Source organism: Jaculus jaculus, chromosome 15, assembly GCF_020740685.1.
Source record: "Jaculus jaculus isolate mJacJac1 chromosome 15, mJacJac1.mat.Y.cur, whole genome shotgun sequence".
NCBI classification, from domain to species: Eukaryota; Metazoa; Chordata; class Mammalia; order Rodentia; family Dipodidae; genus Jaculus; species Jaculus jaculus.
The window spans coordinates 60,289,774-60,316,122 of NC_059116.1; the positions used below are offsets into that span (position 1 = coordinate 60,289,774).

The 26,349-nt window shown below is 39.8% G+C and overlaps 1 protein-coding gene across 1 annotated transcript in view; it reads right to left on the reverse strand.

The window, feature by feature from the left end:
* The window catches only part of Malrd1 (MAM and LDL receptor class A domain containing 1), a 771,085-nt gene that overhangs the window by 730,480 nt on the left and 14,256 nt on the right, over positions 1-26,349 (reverse strand). Inside the window, exon 2 of the mRNA XM_045134762.1 lies at positions 12,758-12,898. Coding sequence (XP_044990697.1) covers positions 12,758-12,898 — 141 coding nt within the window. The remainder of the gene's footprint in view (positions 1-12,757; positions 12,899-26,349) is intronic.

Consider the following 26,349-nt stretch of genomic DNA (forward strand, 5'->3'; position numbering starts at 1 on the left):
GAATCAATGAAACAAAGAGTTGGTTCTTTGAAAGGATAAACAAGATTGATAAACCCTTAGCAAATTGGACCAAAATAAAAAGAGAAGAGACACAAATTAATAAAATTAGAGATGAAAAAGGTAACATCACAACAGACACCAGAGAAATTCAAAAAAATCAGAGGGACATACTATAAAATGTTGGTTGGGATGGGGAAAAAGAGGAACCCTTCTACACTGCTGGTGGGAATGCAATCTGGTCCAGCCATTGTGGAAATCAGTGTGGAGGTTCCTAAAACAGCTAAAATTGATCTACCATATGACCCAGCTATAGCACTCCTAGGCATATATCCTAAGGACTCATTTCATTTCCTCAGAAGTAAGTGTTCAACCATGTTTATGGCTGCTCAATTTATAATAGCTGGGAAATGGAACCAGCTTAGATGTCCTTCAACTGATGACTGGATAATGAAGATATGGCACATTTATACAATGCAGTTCTACTCAGTGGTAAAGAAAATGAAGTTATGAAATTTGTAGAAAAATGGATGGATCTGGAAAGGATTATACTAAGTGAGGTAACCCAGGCCCAGAACGCCAAGCACCGCATGTTCTCTCTCATATGTGGATCCTAGCTACAGATAATTGGGCTTCTGTGTGAGAAGAAAAAACATCAGTAGCAGAGGCCAGTAAGCTAAAAAAGATACAAAGGGAAGAGAGGAGGGTACTTAATAGGTTGGTATTGTATATATGTAAGTAGAAGAATAGATTAATAGGGGAGAAAAGGCCCAAAGTGAGGTCATGGGAGGATATTGAGTAAAGGAAAGGTGGAGGGAGGGCTAATCCAAATCTGAGAGGAAATAAATAAATCAAATGAAATCCTTCAGTATTGGACAATGGAACACTCAGGAGCCATATATCATTGCTAGAAAATATTCAGTGCCAGGGATGGGATACCTTCCAGTGAGTTGTTGGCCAGGGAGGACCCTGATGGCCCCAAAACATTATAGGCCATTGCTGAAGCCCTTGGTTTCCCACCAGGAATCGATGGTAAGACCCTATTGCTGAAGACTCCACATATTTGGGCTGTAAGGCCACTGAGAAATCCTGCTGGAACTGAGCTGATAACCTCCTCCATGTAGAGCAACTGACAGAAAGCTGGAAGAAGCCATTCTACATGCAGTTCAATGGGAGAAAGATACGCCACCAGTGAAGATACTCAGCAGTGTACACTGCAAGGCCTATAATTGGCCAGCCAGGCCAAATGAGCCAACGGGTGCAATAGTGTCACGTCTGTCATGGTGGAAACTAACTGCCCTCCAATTGGACTGGAGGCCTGCTCAAAGGGAGGGAATACATCCCTGATAGTGGAAACTTGAAACAGGGGTAGTCATGAGCTCTAGGGGTGTAACATATGGATAAGTGTATATACTATGCTTATCAATCTGCCCAGTAAGCACTTCTCTTAATAGTCATACCCTTATATTAGTGCTACTCTCACTTTGGGTAGAGAATCTTCTCTTTTCAGATGGCAGTGACCTTGGGACAACTCAGAAGGTATCATGGTGCTGGACAGAAGTAACTAGAGTACCGAGTAGCATCTTGATCACACCTTCCAAGGCTTGGGGTCTAATGCAGAAGAGGTGGCAGAAAGAATGTAGGAGCCAAAGAAAGGTTTGGACTCCTTACACTGTGCTCCCTCCAGACAAAAAATTGGCTTTGATATCTCTGACCTCATAGTGCCTGACACTTCCTACACAAGACCATCATAAGAGGAGGGAAGGATCATGGCATCCGAATAGAGAGACTTATTGAGATGGGAGTGGATGAGATGGAGAATGGAATTTCAAAGGGGAAAAGGGGGGTAGGGAGGGTATTTGCCATAGGATATTTTTTATAATCATGGAAAATGTTTAATAAAATTGAGGGAAAAAATACTATGCCACATGCAGCTCCATGGGAGACAGAGAAGTCATCAATGGAGATAAACAACAGTGAACACTGGAAACTTTAATTTTGGCCAGCCAGGCCAAATGAGCCAATGGGTGCAGTAGTGGCATGTCTATTATGGGGGAAACCAACTGCTCTTTAATTGGACTGGAGACCCTGCTCCATGGGAGGGAATACATGCCTGATACTGAACACCTATGATGAGGGAAGTCATGAGCCCTAGGGGTGTTAACACCTGCTGGTGTGTGTCTGACTAAATGAATATATTATGCTCACCAAAATTCCCTGTAAGAAATTTTCTTAATGTTCATACCCATATCTTAATGCCACTATCGCCTTTAGTTAGAGAAACTTCTCTTTTCAGAAGGTGGCAAGCTCTGGGATGACTCAAAAGGTACCACAGTGCTGAGAAGTGTCAGAAGAGTGGTCAGCACTGAAACATCTTTATCACACTTTCCAAGCCTCAAGATATGTTGCAGGCCGAGGTAGTGGCAAAATGAATGTAAGAGCCCCAGAAAAGGGGAGGACTCATTACAATGTAGTCTTCCAGAAAAAATGGCATAGATATCCATGACCTCATACTGCCTGGCACCACCTACACAAGACCCTTATAATAGGAAGAAAATATGATGACATCAAAATAAAAGAGACTGGTTGAGAGGGGGGAAAGGTATGATAGAGAGTGGAGTTTCAAAGAGAATGTTGGGGGAGGGAATTGCCATGGTTTATTGGTTAAAATTATGGGAGTTTTAATAGTAAAATATATAAATATAATAAAATATAAAAATAAATAAATAGTTTTACTATTTGTATGCTCATTTAAATACATGATAGTGATTGTCCTCCTTATATTATTATAGATGACAATCCACAGCCAAATGCATCATATCTGACAAAGAAAGTAACAACATTGTAAAGATAGCATCCAGGGAAAGCTCAATACCAGGATTTCCTATCAAAACAAACACATTGATGTCTAGTTCAATGAGATCATTACTTACTGTGCTTTGTCTCAATGGGCAGGATTAAATAGCCCTAGCTTTTCTTTTGCATACGAGAAATAGTACTGAGCCCTGATGATCTCTTGCTTGCTGTAGAACATCATGTACCAGACATGTCACTTTTTGTAAACCTCTAAAATTAATGTTGGCCATTTCCTTGGCTTTCAAAGATTACCAGCAGTGCTGGAACAAGTCTGTCATATATGATCTGTAAGCATTATGGTCACTGTATGGTGAACTGCTGTTTGTCAAAAGGAATGTGGAAAATGGTGCTAATGATGATTTTATGACATATGTGTCCAACTTATTAAGTGGCTTTTGAAGATTGGAAATTAAATCTAATTGTCACATTATTTAAAGAATCAATACTAGTATTATTAAACCTAAGAAACCTTTTACTCAATGCACTTATTCCAAAATCATTCTCTAATTAAGCAGATTGCAGAGATATTAATGATTTCTTAAAGACATAGTCAGATACACAATTGAAATAATTTGTGCTAAGAATATACTCCCCAGGGTTATTCTGTATATATAATTTAGATAAAAAGATGATATCACAGTGGTACAAGTGAAGCATCATTCATTTGCTCTTATAGCATGTAAACAAATGCTAAGAAACTCAGTGGTAAAGAAAAATGAAGTTATGAAATTTTCAGAAAAATGGATGGATCTGGAAAGGATTATACTAAGTGAGGTAACCCAGGCCCAGAAAGCCAAGTGCGACATGTTCTCCTCATATGTGGATTTTAGCTGCAGATGATTGGGCTTCTGCGTGAGAAGGAAAAAAACTCAGTAGCAGAGGCCAATAAGTTAAAAAGAAGATATAAAGGGAAGAGAAAGGAATGGAGGAGGGTACTTAATAGGTTGGTATTGTATATATGTAAGTAGAATGATTGAGATGGGGAGGGGATATGATGGAGAATGGAATTTCAAAGGGGAAAGTGTTGGGGAGGGAGAGTATTACCATGGGATATTTTTTATTATCATGGAAAATGTTAATAAAAATTGAGAAAAAAAGAAAATAAATAGATATTGTTTTATATTTAAATATTATTAGCTATATAAACGCCATTCAAAGGGTGTTAAGTTGCTGTTTATAAATATTCAGCTACTATTAGCATCATAAGACAAATTTGATTTGTCAAAAAAGTTACTTAAACTAATAATTTTAAGTCGGGTTTTAAAACTCATATCTGAAATATTAAGTTCTAAAATAATATATTTGCATTTTCAAACCAGACAAAAGTAAGTATGCAAAAACTTAAGCAGATCAATTTTATAAACATAAACTCTATTTTGGTATAAAAAACAGGAACTCTTCTGTGTTTAAAAAGTATTAAATAAAGGTCTATCCAGGTTCTCAGAAACATTTAAGTTTTAAATTCAGAAACAGTTTGAGGTGCCCTGACAATGTCTATAGCAAAAACTACTTTCTTTCATGAACACAAGAACAAAGGGAAGGAAAAGATGGAAGAAGAGGTATTTAAGGTACACCCTGTAGTGATAATATCTGTCCTTTGTGTTTAAGTTCAATGCAGGGATAATCAAAAGGGTATCCAATTCTCAATGTTAAATGTATATTTTATCTTAGTTAATTTCCTTGTGTTGTGACAAAATATTGGACAGAAGCAACTTAAAGAAGGAAAGGCTTATTTTGGCTGCCAGTTGGAGGGTGCAGTCCATCTTGGTGCAGAAGGCATGTGGACTGGAACACGATGTCACTGGTCATGTCACATCCATGTTCAGGAAGCTGAGAGAGATCAATGCTCATGCTCATCTCACTTTTCTTGTTCAGACCAGCATTGGGAATAGTGCTGCCCACAAGCGGGGTTGCTCTGCACACCTCAATTAACCACATCTAGAGTTTCTCTCACAGATATGGGCAGAAACTTACTTCTATAGTGATTCTAGATCCAATCTAGTTGACAATTAAAATTAACTCTCACAACAGTGTATTTTCCCCGCATCTTTTAGTGTGTAACAGTTACTTTTTCAATGCTAAGAGAAAATGGGTGACCAAAACAGGAAAAGAGTTCATTTGGGCATACATTCTTGAGAGGAAATTTCTTTATGACATGGAAAACATGACAGGCAGCTAGGAGATACGTCTTTTCACATTAGCTGACAGGAAGCAGAAAGATTAAATTAGCTATAAATATCTAGTGGGATGAACTAATAAACCCGAAGGCTGGCCCCAGTGACACACTTCTGACAGCATCTCCCCCAAGTTCAACCAGCTAGGGACATAGTAGGAGACTTAGTTACAAACACATGAGGCCATGTGGGACATTTAGTCACACCACCACTCTATGAGTATATTGGCTGTGGATCTGCATGGGATAAAATAATAATAATAAAACTGGTTGAGATGCAGCTTCTTGTTCCTCCCTGTGGACTAAATGTGGCCAGCTGCTTTAAACTCTTACTTCCATGCATTTTTGGCCATGATGACACTGTGAACTAAAATAAACTCTTCCTCCCTTAAAAAAAATGTAATCTATAAATGCAGATTTTCTTAGGGGAACACTACCTCATAGGAAGTCCACTTATCTTCCACAGGACATTAGTCATGTCATTACATCCACTGACAAGTACAAGAGAAAAGGGTAAATCTTCAAGGCAACGTTTCCCACATGATTTTTAGACTACCCAATATCTCCTTCCTTCTATTGTTTCTAAACAGCAAGAGAAACTATAAAGCCCCTGGGCAACAAAAATTATTTCTCTATAAACCCCTCTTACTTTCTAAAGCAGTCAATGATACTTCCATTGCACGTGTGTGTGCACGCACACACACACACACATACACACACTCTATGTTCATCATTTACTCTCTTGTGAACCTATATGTATGCCAACTTCAGTTTATTTATTTGGTTTATGGATGCCCAATATGTGCCCAAATACACCAAAGCAAATGCATCACACGTCATTGGAACATACATTTAAAAGGTCTTGTAATAATGCTACTTATTAAAATAATAAAGAGCACAAGCATGACCTCATGTTTGCTCTTTTCTTTTAGTAGCATGCAGTTAATTTTTTTTTTTCTCAGTATTTCAGTGTTGGAGTATAAGTCTAACTTTAGCTATGTTGAGTGTTATAGAAATGGATTGTATGAAATATGAAGGCAATAAAAGCCATAAATCAAGTTTGGAAAGTTGAATCTAATAACTTTGGCAGTGAATTCTACCAACCTGGGTCCCCAGGGAAGATAACGGAGAATTTTCAGTTTTCCTTTCCTGAGCTCTTGATAGCTAGCCTTACATTTCCTGATGGATGCATAGGGCTGGATGTTAACAGAAGAAACACCCGCCATGATGTGTTATGTAACCAGAAAGCTCGAGGACTCAGAGGAGAAGCACTGAACATGGCATCATGTGAGTTCTCAGGAATAGTTCCAAGGAAACCTAGCTGCAGGACAGATGACCACAAGATTCAAGGCCTGAAGCAAAGGTGAAGATGCCAAGATTATAAAAATAAGAGAATCCAGCCTTGATAGAGTATGACTTAGCCTATACAGAGAGTGAAAATAGTCTTAGAGACAAACCCATTCAAACTGTAATTTTTACTTGTCCATTTCCATCAAATCATGTTCTATCTTATAATTGATCACCGATTAAGGTATACATAACCAGAAAATATTTGTGAAAACTGCCTCTTAAAGCACACATTAAAGAGATATCTATTTTATTTGCTAGAAACTTCTATGTGAATGCTGCCATGTATACTTCATGTAGCAAGGTCAGACTCTGTTGACAAAAAGTAAGGCATAACGTTTTAAAACCATGACACATACAATAACACATTAATGTGGTATTAATGAAAATCACAGATATATGAAAATTTTCTCCTCCATAAAAGCAATTAAAAACTGGCAAAAATAGAATCCACTTTCCCAGAGCTCTAGAAAGTAGTCTAGAGCCACCAGGAGAACTGGGAGTTCAGAAATGGTAGAGTCTCCAAAAAGCAGCAAGCTTACAGTGTTTGAATCTGTCCCTGTTTCACTGCTCCCAACACCTGAAGCATCAGCACACTGCATTTCTATTCAATCTGACAGCAATAAGTACCATGAAGCTAGGACTTTGTCAAAGCTTTATTCCTATATAATTGTGAGGTTTTATCTGTCACGTGGTTCCATGTCAGACTGTGCCTAAAACGGTTTGAAGCTGACCATAGTAATAGCTCTCTCAGAACAAAAAGCCAACTTCACAGAAAGGATTTACTGAAAACTAGTGGCAAGATCCAACAGTTACCTTCATGTGGCTAGACAAAAACCCTAACCAGAAACAGTTTGTAGAAGGAAAGGGTCTGTTTTGGCTTATAGCTTTCAGGGGAAATTTCAGCACTGTAGGGAAAGCCTGACGAAGCAAACAGTGGAGGCATCACATCCTGTCTCAGAAGCTGGAAAGAAGCAGCAAGAGTGAGCGAGCACTCTCCCACAGGCCCTTCTTTGGTGACACATGTCTTCCAGCAAAGCTCCATGGTAGGAGGGAATTATCATGGTTTATTGTTTACACTCATAGAACTTGTAAACAAAAAGTCTAAAAAAGAAGTGGGCTTAATTCTTGACTAAGGTTTTATCTTCTGTCGTTTCAAGTATCCATAAGAAACAGCACTCTAAATTATTAACTGAGCAATTCAACAAATAAGTCCTAAGTTCTAAATCATATTTATTATTATATGTGATAATTATATTTACTGTTTTGGTTAATCTCTTATCAAAGTCATATATATATATATATGTGTGTGTGTATATATATGTGTGTGTGTATATATATATGTATATGTGTATATATATGTGTGTGTGTGTTATATACTATCATATATACATATACATACATATATATGTGTGTGTGTGTGTATATATATATATATATATATGTGTGTGTGTATGTGTATATATATATATATATGTGTGTGTTGTAAAAGCATACATAGTTTAAGGAACCTAGAATATACCCCCCATGATAAAGGGAACTAGTGCATAACTAAATCTCTTCTTTAATGTAAAGCTCAGATGTGTCTTAAATAATAGCAAAATAAAGTTGATGCTTATACAGAGTCAAGCTATGCTTCATTTATGTTTGCTAACCATTGTTGATTTTGTAGAAAACATAAAATAAATTTCACCTTGATTCTACATAATAGCTACATTTAAATTGTCTTCTTAATTTCAATTTAATTATATGTATGATCCTAGAAACATAATTCTATTTTTAGTCACATATCTCTGAAATGCAACAGTGTTGGATACAACAATCCTCACACTGAGGGTATATATGACTGTGGTTCACTGATAAACTGCATCCAGGGCCTGACTACATCCTATAACATAAGAAAGGTTTTCACACATGTAAATGTCTTTAACTATATGACAAAAATATTGGTTTCTGCTTAATAATGCACTTGTATAGTTGTGGATTTTAGCTCTATTGACACAATAGATTATAATATAACAACCGTCCTCATACTGCTTCTTAAAGTGGGGTGTGCCCAAATAGAGAACCTATAAACTGTGACAGGCATAAAGGCCAATGTAAGCTTTACAAATAAGGTACTTTTCATTTTATGCCCTATGCCCATTACAGTTCTAGTGAATCAGGCATCTTTTCTGCATGAACATGTGGAGTGCGTGTGGAGTGCTATGTGAGTGTGTGGGAGGGATGCATATTTGTGTGGGGTGTGCACATCCCAAGCACTGCGAGCAGAAGCCAAAGGAGAGCACAAAATATCCTCCTCTGCAGCTCACCTATGTGCTTCCTTGAGACAGAGTCTCTCCCTGAATACAGAGCTGCAATTTCCACAAGCTCCAGTGATATGTGGGTCCTGAGGAACTGAACTTGGATGGTCTTGGGCCCTCTCACATCCCCATTCTTGCATGGCTAAGCCATCTCCCTAGCCCCAAATTGCACATCTTAAAAACATCTAAGTGCTGAGGAGATGGCTTAATGAATAAAGTGCTTGGCTTGCAAGTGTCAGTACCTGAATTGGGATCCCCAGACCACATGTAGAGCTGGACACTGTAGTGCCAGTGTCTGTAATCCCAGGATGCCTATGGTCAGAAGGAAGTCAGAGGCAGGAGAGTCACCTAACAGCTTAGAGTAAAACTCAGCACCGGACAAGGAACAAGGGACTCTGCCCCAGACCAGGTGAAAGGACAGCACTGTGGTTTGTCCTCCGACCTCCGCATGTGCTCTCACATCCAGACCCCTTGTACACATTCCCAAACATCCGTAGTGCTTGAATATCATCTCAGTTACAGAACTTGAAATTCTTGATTTGTACTATTTTAAAAATAATACTGTCATTTCAAAGATGTGTTGGGATTTATTGTACTGATTTTATTTTATCCAAAAGGAATATGATGTATATTTAGAAATCAGTGCTGCTCTTTAATCCCCTGCCCTGAACACTATTAGATTTCAAATACTATCAAGAGTGATGCTTTAATACTTGAACATATTTTCAAATTTAGCTCTACAAATTCAAGGGATTGGCCAGGCATGGTGGCACATGCCTGTAATCCCAGCACTCAGGAGGCAGAGGTAGGAGGATTGCCTAGAGTTCGAGGCCACCCTGAGACTCCATAGTGAACGCCAGGTCAGCCTGGGCTAGAGGGCTTGAGAGCTAGGGTAAGACCCTCCATCATCAGTTAGAGCACTAGCAAAATATTTCAAAAGTAAATTCTTCGAAAAATATTATTAATACTTATGCACCAAGGATCTTGAATGGTGAAAGAAACCAAAGCTATTTTGAATAAATATTTTCAAACAGTTAATATCAAAAGCCAGCATAGTGACCTGAAATTATGATGAAGGGTCACAATTTTAACAGTAATTTAGTTTATAGAGGATTCATGTCTACGATTAAAATCACCAACCTTCAGTTTGTTATGTCATGAGATAATTATCATTGTTTTCCTATGTCTTTTGACTCTTATTATCACCCCAATTTACAGTAGGATAGACTGAATACATGTATCTAGCTGGTGGACAGAGTCAAGATTTTAACACATGTAATTTGAATACAAAGAGTTTCAAATTAACCCACATACTATAATTATGTGATGTGTATCTATACAATATCTCTTTTATGTGAGCTGATCCAACTGTATCTCTTCAATAAGCTATCAAAAAATAAACATGGGAAATTATGAGAAAAAGAAGATAAAAGGAAGAAAATAGGTCAGCTCATCTCCAGAGCTGCTTGGATTACCTAACAAAACAAGGAAGCAAGCAACTGGAGCAGTACAAGAACAAGGTGACAGAGTAGAGAAAATGAGATGTGTTCTACCTGTGATTAAGACTAGAGTAAATGAATGCACACTATGGAAAAGCTCTTCATAGTACAAGGACTAAAAAGGAAAATTACACAAGTAAAGATGCACCAAATCAAACATTTGCAAGACATTGCAGTGGATAAAGGTCGGGAGCAAAATTCAATGTCAGTATCTCACATGACTACGCCCATAATAAATCGTTCTGTTTGGCACTTAGTTGTTGATTGCATTTCATTTGAGAAACTTGTTTCTTATTGTAATAAGGTTGGCATATACCTTGCTTATTTACATGTTAATGCTAGTAACAATCATTGGGAAATATGAACATCTATATTTTTGTGTGTATCACATTCTATGCTAATCTTTTTATTTTCTTTTAAATATATTTATTTATTTATTTATTTATTTATTTATTTGAGAGAGAAGTAGAGATAGAAAGAGAGAGAGAGAGAGAGAGTGGGGGTAATGGTCATGCCAGCTGCTGCAAATGAACTCCAGATGCATGCACCACCTGTGCACCTGGCTTACATGTGTCCTGGGGAATCGAATTGTGGTCCTTTGGCTTTGCAGGCAAGCACCTTAACTGCTAAGCCATTTCTCCAGCCACCTTGTATTTTCTTAAGGTAGAGTCTCACTCTAATCAAGGCTGACCTGGAACTCACTCTGTAGTCCCTGGATGACCTTGAACTCACAGTGATCCTAATACCTCTGCCTCCTGGGTACTGGTATTAAAGGAATGCACCACCACACCAGTCTAATCTTAACAGCAGCTCCCTCAGCTCTTAAATTCATCTACCCTTTAGTTAATCTTAGGAATTTAGCATTATTGATCCTGCTCTTCAAGTTCTAATGCTAAAGAAAGTATCTTAAGATCTTATAGCTAGAGAATGGCAGAAATATTCTATCTATAGTCAAATAGTTTTATAAACACAAACTAATATAAAAAACATGAGCATCTGCTTGCTTTAAATTGTCCTTATGGAAACACTTATATTTAAATATCTCATTGTATTATATTTAAGGTAATTACCAGTCCTATAAAAATAGCCAGCCTGTAGTTTTATCAGCAGGTGCCACCTTTCTTCTTATTGTATGGAAACTTACCAGCTAAGGGCAGGCAGGGAGTTGATTTTTGCTCACTTATGTAGGCAGTACACTTGGCAGTGCTGAATAAATGAAATTCATCAGTTAATGAAGTAGATTAAAATTTGGCTCCAGAGATATCTCAAAAGCCACTGAATATCTATAAGTGTTTGAACATGAAATATCTCCCATAACCTCATATGTGTTGAACCCTTGGTCCTCAGCTGGTGGTAGTTTGGGAAAGTTGTGGAGTCTTTGGGAAGTAGTGCTTTTCTGGAGGAGGTGTGCCTGAAGGGTGGACCCTGAGGTTTATTATCAGTATAGCAGCTCACGTAGACTACTCCCTGTTGATATGAAAATGTGACCCAGGCTTTCTATTCAGGCCTTCCCTGCCATAGTGAAACCTCCCCTTGAAACTGTAAGCTGAAATAAACCCTTTTCTCCCATAAACTATTTCCAGTATATTGTATTGTCCCAGCAATAAGAATGTAACTGTCACCATGTTCACAAAGTTTTCTAGTGAGCCCAATTAAGCAAAAGCTTCTACATAAAGACAACGTCAGTCCAGCCAAAAGGAAAGAAATCCTACCATCTAATCTATGTATGCTATTATGTTTATCTTGGCAATTTCTCTGAGGTGTGAAAAGCATTAGCAAAACCCCAATGATTACCTTCCCTTGTTGGGAATCCCATGAACCTGATGATAAGAATTTGATGTGATATTTTAGAATCATAAATATTTCAAAAATGATTTTCAAAACATATTTAAATACCAGCCAAAGATTTACTTCAATAATCAAATGCATGGGAAATGAATAAGTAAAAAAAATAAGGAAATAAATTTATATAAAGTAGTATAACCACTATAAAAGTTCCACAAAACTTTAAAAGTAGAATTACCACAGGATCCAGCTACACCATCCCTGGTATATACTCCAAATGGTGTATACTCCAAAGAATCAAGTCATCTAACTGTAGAGACAGCCTCATATCCATGTTTTCACAGTACCACTCATAATAGCCAAGTTATAGAATCGGCCCAGATGAAAGGATTAGGAAATGTGGCATATGTGCATAATGGAGTTTTGATCAACAATAAAAAAGAAGAAAATTGTGCCATACTCAAGCAATGGATGAAACTGGGAATATATTAAGTAAAAAAAAAAAAAAAAAAAAAAAAAAAAAAAAAAAAAAAAACGCATCTTCAGACTTTTGGGAAAAGAAAGAACATGAATGTAAAATGTGAATATGGGAATGGAAGTAACAAAATGGGGCTGAGTAAATGAAAAGCTAACAGCGTGGGTTAATGTGACCAAAGAACATTAGTAAATGATGGAAACGTCATGATGAAAACTTATTAACTTTGTATAATTAGTACATGGTAATAAAATTAATTAAAATTTTGCTTAGAATGCAAAATCTGTTATGGAACAGAAATAAACAGCTTTGAAACAATTACCAGACTGATTTCCATTGTGATCATAAAATGGAGGCGAAGAAACAGTCAAGCCATTTCTTGTAGTCCAACGTGAATTCAGACCTCTATCTTGTTGCATACCGCAGAGACCATCCTCAAAGTCACATCTTTCATAATTCAGGCCTAATGAGTGAAAAAAGAAGTTAACTTTCACATTTTTTGGCTTGATAATAGAGAAGACATCAGATAAAAGGTTAACAACTAGCAAAAAAAAAAAAAAAGTCTATTAGCACAGAATACTTTCACAAGGCTAATTCTATTAATGCAACTTAGTTTCATATGACCTAATAAATTACCAACATACAAAACCAAGTATTCTCAAAGAGAAAGAATTTCACATATGGTAAGAGGATGTACGACCTAACCCTGATTTGTCCTCCCATCTACAATATGAGTGCCTTAGTTAAACTGCTCAAGTATAGAAAACCCTTTTCTTAAATCATAACATTGGCACATCACCATCCTGTCCTATCTCTTTCAAATAAATGCTATGAGGATCTAAATGTATGTCAGTATTATTTTCATTGCTGGGGAAAAATATATGACAAAAATTAAATTTAAGGGAGGAAGAGTTTATTTCAGCTCACAGTTCCAGATTATAATCTATCATGGCAGAGAAGTCCTAACAGCAAGAGTTTGAGGCAGCTGGTCACATTCAGTCCACAGTGAGGAAACAGAGTGATTAATACTGAATGTTTAGTTAGCTTTTTTCTTTCTAGTCAGTTGAATAAACTAGCCCATCAGATGGTGCTGTCCATAGCTACATTGGGTTCTCCCAACTCAACTAATCTAACATAGAAAATCCCTGTAGACATGACCAGAGATTTATTTCTATGGTGATTCTTAATTCTGTCAGTTGACAAGATATTAACCATCAGAAGTTTACCCCTTGTCAACTTGACACTCAAGCATAACACTTTTACCTTCCACATTTCCTCCCCATAGGCTCATTACTGCATAATGTAAAATGTGCTTAGTATAACTGCAAAAGTCCTTATAGTCTTTAGCAGTTCCAACACTATTCTAAAAGTCTAAAGTCTTACTGGAAACTCAAAGCAGTCACTTGACTATGAGCCCTGTAAAATCAAACATAAGTTACATACTTCTAGTATATAATAGAACATAGCAAACATGAGCAGAACATGGCCAAGAATAATCAATTACAACAAGACTAAAACTCATCAGGACAAACTCCAGCTCTTGCAGATCTATGTGTTGCATCTGAGACTCATGATGTCATTGTTGGGGCCCCAAAATTTGCATAGCTCTGCCTTTGCATCTGTGTTGTGTGCAGCCTCTATCATAGTCTGGATTTACCCCAAGCCTGGCTGAAGCTTTTATTGGTAGATGTTACAAGGTTCTGACATCTCTAACATCCTATGGTCTCCATTACAACTTATGATATACCTTCGGAGTTTCTCTCATTGGCCTCCTGGGGCCTACTTGCAGACTCAGACAAGGTGATGTTCTTACCTTCATGGTGCTTCAACAAAACACCTGACCAAAAGCAGGTGATGGAAAGAAAGTTTTTATTTTGGCATACAATCTCAGGAAAAGCTTCATGTCAGAAAAAATGGTCCTAGAGCAGAGGCTGGGTATCTTCTGCCATAGCAAGTGGAAGATAGCAGCAGGAGTGAGCTGAGCTGTGGCAAAGGAGAACTGGCTATACCCCACTGCTAACTCTGTCCCTGTCAACATACCTCCAGCAAGGCTCCACCTCCCAAATGGCTACCACTGAAGGAACAAACATTGAACACAAATAAGAATATGGGCTGTGTCGGATTCAAACCACCGCATTCTGTCCCTGGCCTTAATGGAATCACAACCACTACCCTAACCCTAACCACCTTATGAAGAATGCATTCAGTCCAACATTGAAAGTGTCCATAGTCTTTACCAATCCCAACACTATTCAAACCCAAAAATCTTTAACTGTTAGCACAGGGTAAACATCCCTAATGTAAAAAAAATAATCATAAAAAAGATTTAATCAATGCAATATCTAAAACAAGCTCTCCTTGGTGGCTGTCATATGTCATCTCCAAAATCCTAGTATCTCCACAGCAACCCATGGTTCATCCATAACATTATCTTTCAGGACCTCCTTAAGGAACTACAACATATTGCTTAGTGGGAATCTCAAAAAATGTTGCATATTTAATGACCCTCACCTTCCTGAATTTATTATACTTCCCTAGTACCAGGTAGGCTAACAAATTTGCTAACCCAGTGGGAAATAAGGCCAACTTGAGGAGAACTTCAACATTTATCCTACTGTCCCAATGCAAAGCAGATGACCTTATATCAATGATGGTGCTCCATCAAACAATTATGGCTGAACTGGGCTATAGTCTCTAGCTTGAAACTGTCTTCTCTGTGTCACATCTTTCTGCTCACAGCAATCCATTGCTTCTAAACTCAACCCTGACCTAGTTCTTAGTACAGAGACAGAATGTAGTCACCCTCTCATGGATGCTGCTCCTAGCCCAGTCCTCATAGACAAACATCCATAGCCCATAGTCTCTCTGCATTTTGGTCTTTCAGTTCCCAACAGAATGGTCCATCACACTCTGCTTAGAGCACTGCAAGACATCACTGACTCCACAGTTTCAAATCCTCCTATATTCCTCCCATAAATGAGTTCAAAAAGTTCAAAAACTACACAGGCATGGATTCTCATTACTGCCTCAGTCATATCAACAATGAAAGATAAGAAAATATACAGCATGAGGATATGAAAAATGTCAAGTTTGGCACAGAAGGAAATGCAAGCATATTTAAAATTCCACCCAGATTCTCTCTCTCTCCCTCTATCTGTCTTTCTCTCTGTGTCTGTCTCTCTCAAATAAATAAATTAAAAAAAGGGTTTCTCCAGTCAAGATGGCGACCGCCTAGCTGCACTACAAACAACGAGGGAAAAAAAGGCAAGTATTCAAGGGAAATTAGGAACTTTTTGAAGAGGGAGGGCACAGATTGGGATAAAAGAGGGAAGCACACACCCCCGTGACCCACGCCCCGCCACCCCGCCCGCCGCGAATAACTGCATTGGGGCGACCCCCGCGCCCAGCGGCCCGGCGCCCCGTGCACACCAAGCCCCACGCGCCCCGGCGGCCCAGCGCACCCCACAACCCCCGTGCCCCACACCCGCCGCACCCCCCGCACCCCCCCAGCACGCCCCTCCCCCCCAGCGCACCCCACGCTCCCTATCCACACACGGCAGATGCGGCCCAAGCGAACCAAGGCTTCCCGCGCCCCGGGCACCCAGACCTGCCCCGCGCCCCCGCGCGCCCAAGACCCCTGCGCCCCACCCCCGCGTGCCTCGAGACCACCCTCCCGTGCGCCCCACCCCCCGCGCGTTCCGTGCTCTCTATCCACACACAGCAGGCACGCCCCAAGCGCCCTGCGCCCCGGGCGCCCAGGCGTGCCCCGCACCCTCGCGCCCCCCGCGCGCCCTGAGACCCCCACGCCCCACCCCCACGCGCCTCGAGCCCCCCCCGCGCGCCCCGCCCCCGCCTCCCCCCACAGCGTGCCCAACGCTCCCTACCCACACGCGACAGGGGCGCTCAAAGCGCCCTGCAGCATCCAGCGCCCTGGCGCCCAGGTGTGCCCCGCGCCCCCCGCGTGCCCCGAGACTCCCCGCGCCCCACCCCCGCGCTCCTCGAGCCCCCCCCCGTGCACCCCACCCCCGCCACGCGTCCAGACTGCCCCGCAGCGTCCCGCAGCATCCAGCACTCCATCTTACCTCAGCGTGCTCCACACCCCCTGCGCTACCCGCCACCCCCTGGACCCTCTCACCCCCCTCCCCCACGCGATCCGCCCCCTCCCCCCCTGCGAGTCCAGAGCACCCCACGGTATCCCACAGCGCCCCACGCTCCTAGCTGCCCCCCCCTCCCCTCACGCCCTGCTGTTCTCACATCACTTGCCTCTGGGCAGTTTCTGCTGTGTCCTGATTCCGTACCCACATCATCTGCCTCTGCACTACAATTGCACGTGCAGTGGGCCCAGTCCCACAGCAAGAGCCACATAAGTCCACACTGAGTCACTAGCGCCAGCGCAGGTGCCATCCCCTACCTGTACATCGCCACCCATCCCCCACTCCCCTGAGGCAGAAGAGCACAGACTGTTTACAGACCCCAGTGTACCCAGCCAGAATCTAGGCACCTTCAAGGCTTGCTACTTCAGTCCCTTTTCAAGCTCAAAGGCAGGCAGCTTAGGTGCATTACTGGGTGAGAATTCAGGCAACTTTGGTGCCCTGTCAGGCTATAGGTAGGCGGCTTTGGCAAGAGTGAGCAAAAACCCAGGCTGCTTACAACTGCCCCAGGCTGCCTTGGATTCGCATTAAGCTAGATCCCAGGCTGCTCCACCCACCTACCTGCCCATACACTGACATGGGTAGACCACAGCGCAAAAGAAATAACACGAAAAATAAAATGGAAGAAAATCCAAACAGATCACCCAGTTCAACAAGGATCACAACAAACGAAAACATAGAAGAGTGTTTAGGATCAGAACAACAAGTGGAAGCAATGAACAATGCAACCCTGACCAAACTACTGCTAGATCTGACAGGAAAGCTACAAAGGATAGATAATCCTATGGATGCTACCATCACTAAGCTAGAGCAATATGATAAGACACTGGAAGGAATTCAAAGAGAGCTAAGAGAGTTGAGGGAGAATGAAAAAAAAGAGGACCTTAAAAATCAGCTGGCCACACTAAATGAAAACATAAAGAAATGCAAGGATGATTTCCAAGAATCAGCAAGAAAATCAGAAAATGAGACAAAAAGGGAGCTGGACAAAGCGATGGAAGTGATACATAGGAAAGTAGTAGAAAATGCAAACTTAATTGAACAAGTCCAAAACTCACTAGAGGCTCTCAAGAATAGAGTCAGCGAAGTGGAAGATAGAAATTCTGATCTGGAAGACAGGATGGAAGAAACAGTTCGAGAGTCCAAAAATTTCAGTAAGTTCAAAAGTTCCTGTGAACAGAACATGAGAGAATTGTGGGATACACTTAAACGTCCTAATATCAGAATCATTGGAATACCAGAAGAAGAATTTCAGACCAAAGGCATGGAGAACTTATTTAACACAATAATTGAAGAAAACTTCCCCCGTCTCTTAAAAGAAAGGCCCATCAAGATTCAAGAAGCAAACAGAACTCCTAACCGACTAGACCAAAGGAGAAACTCCCCAAGGCATATTATCATTAAGACTCTAAACATTGACACCAAGGAAAAAATCCTAAAAGCAGCTAGGGAAAAACAGCACACCACTTTCAAAGGAAACCCCATCAGAATTACTTCAGACTTCTCAATGGAAACCCTGAAAGCTAGAAGGGCCTGGAATTATACTCTCCAAACTCTAAGAAACTATGGCTTTCAACCTAAACTACTCTACCCAGCAAAAGTCTCCCTTATAATAGATGGTGAAAGGAAAACTTTCCATGATAAAACTCAGCTTTACAATTATATGAACACAAAACCAAACCTACAGAAAGTACTCCAGGAAATTCTCCACAGAGAAGAAACAAATAACCAAACACAAATGCCTACAAGAAGAAGATCACAGCAATCAAACCGAGAGTAGATACAAAAAAAAAAAAAAAAAAAAAAAAAAATTCCATGGAAATGCCAACACACCTCTACCACCACAAAATGACAGGGATCAAATCAAATCTCACAGTCATCACCCTAAACATTAATGGCCTTAATTCACCCATCAAGAGACACAGGCTAACAGGGTGGATCAAAAAATTAGACCCCTCAATCTGCTGCCTTTAAGAAACCCACCTTACCACTAAAGACAGAAACCTCCTCAGGGTGAAAGGGTGGAAAACAATATTCCAAGCAAATGGGAATAAGAAACAAGCAGGTGTAGCTATATTAATATCAGATAAAGTTGACTTCAAACCAAAAACAATCAAAAAAGACAAAGAAGGCTACTTCCTACTTGTAAAGGGAACAATCCATCAAGAGGATATTACAATCATAAATCTGTATGCACCAAACACAGGGGCACCGCAGTTCATAAAACAAAACCTACTTGACAATAAAACAGAAATAACCACCAACACCATCATAGCTGGGGACTTTAACACACCATTATCAGTAATAGACAGATCATCCAAACAGAAGCTCAACAGGGAAGTAAGAGAGCTCAACAAAACCATAGAGCACATAGACCTAACAGACATCTACAGAACTTTCCACCCCAAATCCACAGACTACACATTCTTCTCAGCAGCCCATGGAACATTCTCTAAAATAGACCATATACTGGGTCACAAAGATAGCCTCCACATATTTAGGAAAATCGACATAATTCCCTGCATGATATCAGATCATAATGCTATATTCCTAGAAATCAACAACAAAAAAACCAACAAGAGCCCCAACGGCAACTGGAAACTGAATAGCACACACTTAAACAATAAATGGATAGTGGATGAAATAAAAAATGAAATTGCAAAATTCCTGGAATTGAATGACAATGAGAACACATCATACCAAAACTTGTGGGACACAATGAAGACAGTCCTCAGGGGAAAATTCATAGCACTAAATGCCTTCATAAAAAAGACAGAAAAATCCCAAATCAATAGCTTAACCATCCACCTAAAGGCATTGGAAAAACAAGAAAAATCCAACCCAAAGAGCTCCAGAAGGAAGGAAATAATTAAAATCAGAGCAGAAATTAATGAACTGGAAACCAAGGAGACAATTAAGGCAATTGACAAAACAAAGAGCTGGTTCTTTGAAAAAATAAACAAGATTGACAAACCTCTGGCCAATTTGATCAAGCAAAAAAAGGAGAGACTCCAAATTAACAAAATTCAAAATGAAAAAGGAGAGATTACAACAGACATCAGTGAAATCGGCAGAATCATCAGGACTTATTTCAAAAACCTCTACTCCACAAAACTGGAAAATGTGGAGGAGATGGATAAATTCCTGGATGCATATCATCTACCAAAGCTAAACTCAGAGCAGATCAACCACCTCAATGAACCCATCACGCTCATGGAGATTGAAAAAGTAATAAAAAACCTCCCAAAAAAGAAGAGTCCAGGACCAGATGGATTCCCAGCCGAATTTTATCAAACCTTCATGGAAGAACTCAAACCAATCTTCCTAAAACTGTGCCACACAATTGAAGAGCAGGGAAAACTACCCAACTCCTTCTATGAAGCTAGTATCACCCTAATCCCAAAACCAGGCAGAGACGCCACAAGAAAAAAAAACTACCGGCCTATTTCCCTAATGAACATAGATGCAAAGATCCTCAACAAAATTCTCGCAAACCGAATCCAACAACACATCAAAAGCATTATCCACCTTGACCAAGTGGGATTTATCCCAGGAACACAAGGGTGGTTCAACATACGAAAATCTGTCAATGTAATACACCACATAAACAAGCTTAAACATAAAAATCACATGATCATTTTGATAGATGCAGAAAAGGCCTTTGACAAGATACAATATCACTTCATGATCAAAACATTGGAGAGAATCGGCATGGCCGGTTCACATCTTAATATAATAAAGGCAATATACAAAGCTCCAAAGGCCCAAATAATTCTTAATGGAGAGAGACTGGAGGAATTCCCATTGAGATCAGGAACAAGACAGGGATGTCCTCTCTCACCTCTGCTTTTCAATATAGTTCTGGAAGTCCTAGCCCAAGCAATAAGGCAGGAGAAGGAAATAAAAGGGATACAATTTGGAAAGGAAGAAGTTAAGTTAGCTCTATTCGCTGATGACATGATTGTATATGTAAGAGACCCGAGAGACTCCATCCCAAAACTCCTGAAGGTGATTAACTCCTACAGCAAAGTAGCAGGATACAAAATCAATGCACAAAAATCGGAAGCATTTCTGTATGCAAATGACAAAGACACAGAAAAAGAAATAAAGGACATAGTCCCATTTTCAATAGCAAAAAATAAAATAAAATACCTTGGAATAACGTTAACCAAGGAAGTAAAAGATCTATACAACAAAAATATAAAAACTCTCAAAAAAGAAATTGAGGAGGACTTGAAACGATGGAAAGACCTCCCGTGCTCCTGGATAGGCAGAATTAACATTGTGAAGATGACAATCCTACCAAAGGCAATATATAGATTTAACACAATTCCAATTAAAATCCCTACAATGTTCTTCACAGACATAGAAAAAATGATCTCAAATTTCATATGGAAAGGCAGAAGGCCTCGCATATCCAAACATATCCTCAGCAAAAGAAATACCTCTGGTGGCATCACCATACCCGATATAAAGTTATACTACAAAGCCATAGTAATAAAAACAGCATGGTACTGGCATAAAAACAGGAGTATAGACCAATGGAATAGACTTGAGGACCCGGATTTTGGGCCAAGCAACTATAGCTACTTGATATTCGACAAAGGCCCAAACAATATAGACTGGAAAAAAGATAGCATCTTCAACAAATGGTGCTGGACAAACTGGATAACCACATGCAGGAAACTAAAACTTGATCCACACATTTCACCATGCACAACACTCAAATCCAAATGGATCAAAGACCTCAACATAAGACCAGAAACTTGAAAACTACTGGAAGAAAATTTAGGAAGTACTTTCCATGATATAGGAATGGAAAAAGACTTCCTGAATAAAACCCCAGTGGCTCAAGTTCTTAAACAGTCACTCAACCATTGGGATCATATGAAGCTGAAGAGTTTCTTTACAGATAAGCATATAATAAACAAAGCCAATAGAATACCCACAGAGTGGGAGAAAATATTTGCAGGTTATCCAACTGATAGAGGCCTTATCTCTAGAATTTACAAAGAACTCAAAAGTCTAAACAATAAGAAGACAAATACCCCACTCACAAAATGGGGCAAAGAGTTAAACAGGCAATTCACAGAGGAAGAGATACAAATGGCAAACACACACCTAAGAAAATGTTCATCATCCCTAATCATCAGAGAAATGCAAATTAAAACAACTATGAGATTCCACCTTACCCCAATAAGGATAGCCAACATCAAAAGGTCAAATGAAAATAAATGCTGGCGAGGATGTGGAGAAGCAGGGACACTCATTCACTGTTGGTGGGAATGCAGGATGGTACAACCACTTTGGAAAGCAATATGGAGACTCCTGAAAAAGCTGACTATAGAAATACCAACAGACCCAGTTATACCATTACTGGGCATGTACCCTAAAATCTTCAAACCAAAAGCCAGAGAGATTTGCTCAACCATGTTTGTAGCAGCTCAATTCGTAATAGCTAAAAGCTGGAATCAACCCAGATGTCCATCATTAGAAGAATGGATAACAAAGATGTGGTATATCTACACAATGGAATTCTATACAGCAGTAAGAAAAAAACGACATAAAGAAATTTGAGGAAAAATGGTTGAACCTGGAACAGATCATTCTCAGCGAACTTACCCAATCACAGAAAAAAAAATCGACACATAGTCTCACTCATCTGCAACACCTAACCTGAATTTGCCCAAGATGCCTTACATACCCAGCAAGTACCTCATGGACTAGACAATAAGATGGATGGGAGGGCGGGGAGGGAATCAAAGGGTGGAAAACAGTAATCCGGACCCAAACGGCAATGGGTACCATAAAATTCTACTTCCTAAAAGACAGACCAAATGACTGAACCTTCACTAGTCCCTTACAGGAAACACCTGAACCACAAGACACTGGAGAGGGTAGGATCAAGACTGACCTAAATCTCCTACATCTTCCTTCCCTCCCTCTCCCCCTCTCCCCTCTATCTCTCTCCTCTCTAACTCTTGTATATTAGTTATCTTTTTCCTCAATTTCTTAGTGGACACTGACCTGTAACCCCTACTTCCAGCTTGGGCCTACAATCCACAATGAGCTTTTGATCAGAGAAACCTACAAGGTTTCCCAAAACAATGACAGACTTCTGTCAGAGTAATTGATGACCCACCAAAGGCCAGTGGTAAGACCCTATTGCTGAAGACTCCATACGCAGCTGACACGTAAAATGGAATGACATGGCTGGAAGCCAGGAGAGAGTCAGTCCCCAGACAGTCAGTGTGTCTAGTGCCAGAAGGCGCTACATAGGCGACTGGGGGAAGTGACCAAGATCTGTCCAAGCAACACATTGTTTAACCTAAGTAGCAACAATTAACCGACTGTGATACCCACACAAGTGCAATATGGAATGACATGGCTGGAAGCCAGGAGAGAGTCAGTCCCCAGACAGTCAGTGTGTCTAGTGCCAGAAGGCGCTACATAGGCGACTGGGGGAAGTGACCAAGATCTGTCCAAGCAACACATTGTTTAACCTAAGTAGCAACAATTAACCGACTGTGATACCCACACAAGTGCAATAGTGGTACACAGCCATGGTGAGGAATCAATTGCTCTTGATTTGGCTAACTGATCCACTCAGTGGTACTAGACCCTTAGCTGGAGCTGGGAAACAAGTCAGAACCATACCCAAACACAAGCCCACTCTACAATATCAAGCTACCATCAATCACGGGGTATAAGAGGGCCTACACCTATCAAAATGTCTATCAAAAAAGTAAGTGTTATCTCAATTTTCTGGGTGCTAACTTACTCTCCGTTGGAGAATCTGCTTCTCTTTTCCAGATAGATGCAGATCCTAAGAAGAGAGCTGCCCCAACATACCTCAGAAGGGGCCCAACTGAAACTAAGGACAACTGGCAAAATAAGCAAGGGTGATGTTTTCCTGTGAACTGGATACCAGCACAAAGGGGAAGGAGATCAATGCAGAGAAAAATCAACTCCTACCAAATCAGAGAGCCAGAGCCCCAGAGGCCCCCAACACCTCAGCACTGAAGCAGACCAAAAATGAACCCAACATGGCTCAGGGAAATCTTGCGGAAGAGGGGGCGGAAAGAATGTCAGAGTTACATGTTGGGTCATGATTTTCAGAGACATTTATCATACTAATAACTGGGGGCTAACTCCACAATGCACGACCCATTTTCAATAACAAGGAGGGTCTAATGGGAGGGGGTAGATCACAGATGAGCCTAAATAATGGTACCAAACTGCCTGTATTTACTGAAAAGAAAACTAATAAATTAAATTTAAAAAAAAATTAAAAAAAAATCTGTTGGTCTGGAGAGATGGCTTAGCGGTTAAGCGCTCACCTGTGAAGCTTATGGACCCCAGTTCAAGACTCGGTTGATGCACAAGGGGGCGCATTCGTCTGGAGTTCGTTTGCAGTGACTGGAAGCCCTGGTGCGCCCATTCTCTCTTTCTCCCTCTATCTGCCTTTCTCTCTGTGTCTGTCGCTCTCAAATAAATAAATAAAAAATGAACAAAAATATTAAAAAAATAAATAAATAAAATTCCACCCAGAGGGTATAGCCCCTTTGGCTGTGATTGCTAAAATCACGACTATTAAAGGGAAATCAAATGTCCTGCACTGGGACAAGACTTGGTTGGGCAATAATATTCAAGAGAATTCCTACAGCTGTTTGCAAGGGCTAGACCTCATCCTCAGCTCACAGCTGAACTTGGTAGTCATGTCTATGTTGCACTAGTTTAGGAAAATTGGAAGATACAAAATTGGTCAGTACCACTTTTCTATGTCATCTTCTTTCTCATTTCTGGGACAACATATATGACAAAATCAGTTTAAAGAAACAAAGGTTTATTTAATATTTTGTCTGTAATGTCCAAAAAGGCATGGTAGCAGGAGCTTGAGGCAGCTGGTGACATTTGGTCCACAGTAAGGCAGCACTGGGGAATCAATCCTGGGTCAATGCACATTGCAGGTAAGCACTTGAGCTGATGAGCATTTCTCTAGCCTTGCTTTTTCCTTTTGTACAGTTGAGGAACTCAGCCCACGGGATGTTGTCAGCCACATTTATATGGGTCCTCCCACCTCCAATAATCTAATCTAGAAAAATCTCTCATGTTCATACCCAGAGATTTGCTTCCATGGCAATTCTAAATCCCGTCATGTTGATAACCAAAGATTAACCATCACAAATGGAATTACACATATAAGAATATTTTACAATCCCTAGGTGCCAAAATGTATAAAGAATTACTGTTAATTTTCCATCCTCAATTCAACCTTGATCTTTCTGTCACACAGTCATATCAGAATGTCAAGTTTGGGAAAACCAAGTATAAAAGCCTCTCTGATTAGATCTCAACAATCTACAGGATGTACCCCTGAAATTAACCAGAGCACCTATCCATTGATAGTCAGCATTATTATAAATATGATGCTTTTGACAGGACAAAGGCATTTCTGGCTTTTTATTCTGAGAATAACTGATTCAAGAAATTTGGTAGAACAAAAGGATTTGAGCATTTGCAATTCCCTGTTGAAGTAATGTGGTGATAAACTCCATTCTGTTACCTAATATCTGCAAATGTTACATTCTAGAGATAGATGGTCTCAATGGCAGATAGCCCTTCCATCTGTTGTAGGACTTAGCAATGACAGAGACTTCTTTAATAAGTTCTTTCCTTCTCAGTAGGAGCTAATACACTGGCTAGCAAATAGACAGTATTTGGCAATCCAGTCACAAGAACATGATTTTGTGTAATCACTTTTTCAGAGAAAAATATGACTTAGTTGTAATCATATATCTGGTGCATTTTAATATCATTCATGGGAAATAATAGATGATTTAGAAAAGTCACTTTTACATCACATTATTTAAATAGCATTAGCTGAGCCTTACTTGTTACCCGTGGTCTATTTTATTAATTTTGCTCATATTGTAAAGAATTTTTCCAATCAGCAATATTATGTAATACAAGAAAAAACCCTCACTGCTACAGTTTATTGAGGTGACGTGTCCTATAATAAGCATTCCTGTTGCAATAGTTTATTTACTTCTCCCATTCACACCATGAAGCAGGCATTTCCTTCCACATTATGGACATGAAGTAGCTTAAACAAAATGGGACAACTAGTGATTTTCAGGCTTAAGACTGGGACCCAGTCGTACTGGTTTCCAGAACTATAATTTTTAAAGCTCTGCCCTTTGGTTTGTTAATCCACTGTCCGTTTTTATTAAACTGATAGTATTAAAGATCAGAGTTCTAGTCAACTTAAGGAAACCAGTATGGACAGATGGTTGACATCATTCTACTCAAAAGCAAAGAAATTTTATTAGTCCATGAATCATGGCAAAGTTAAATTTATAATTTTCTAAGGCATTTGAAATATTTAAATTATCTGGAATATTCTAGTTATGAATTTACAGGCCTCTACTTACAGGGAATGTGGTGGAATAAAAAAATGAACTAGAGGGGTGAAGAGATGTCCCAGACATTATACACTTGCCTGCAAATCCTAACAACCTGGGTTTGATCACCCAGAACCCATGTAAATACAGATGCACAAAGTGGTGCATGCACCTGTATTTCATTTACAGTGACTAGAGGCTCTGGTACACCCATACACACATGTATGTATGTATGTGTATATGTATGTATGTATGTATGTATGTATCTATCTATCTATCTATCTATCTATCTATCTATCTATCTGCTTGCAAATAAATAAAACAGTTTTAAAAAATGAACTAATCGATACTTAAACATG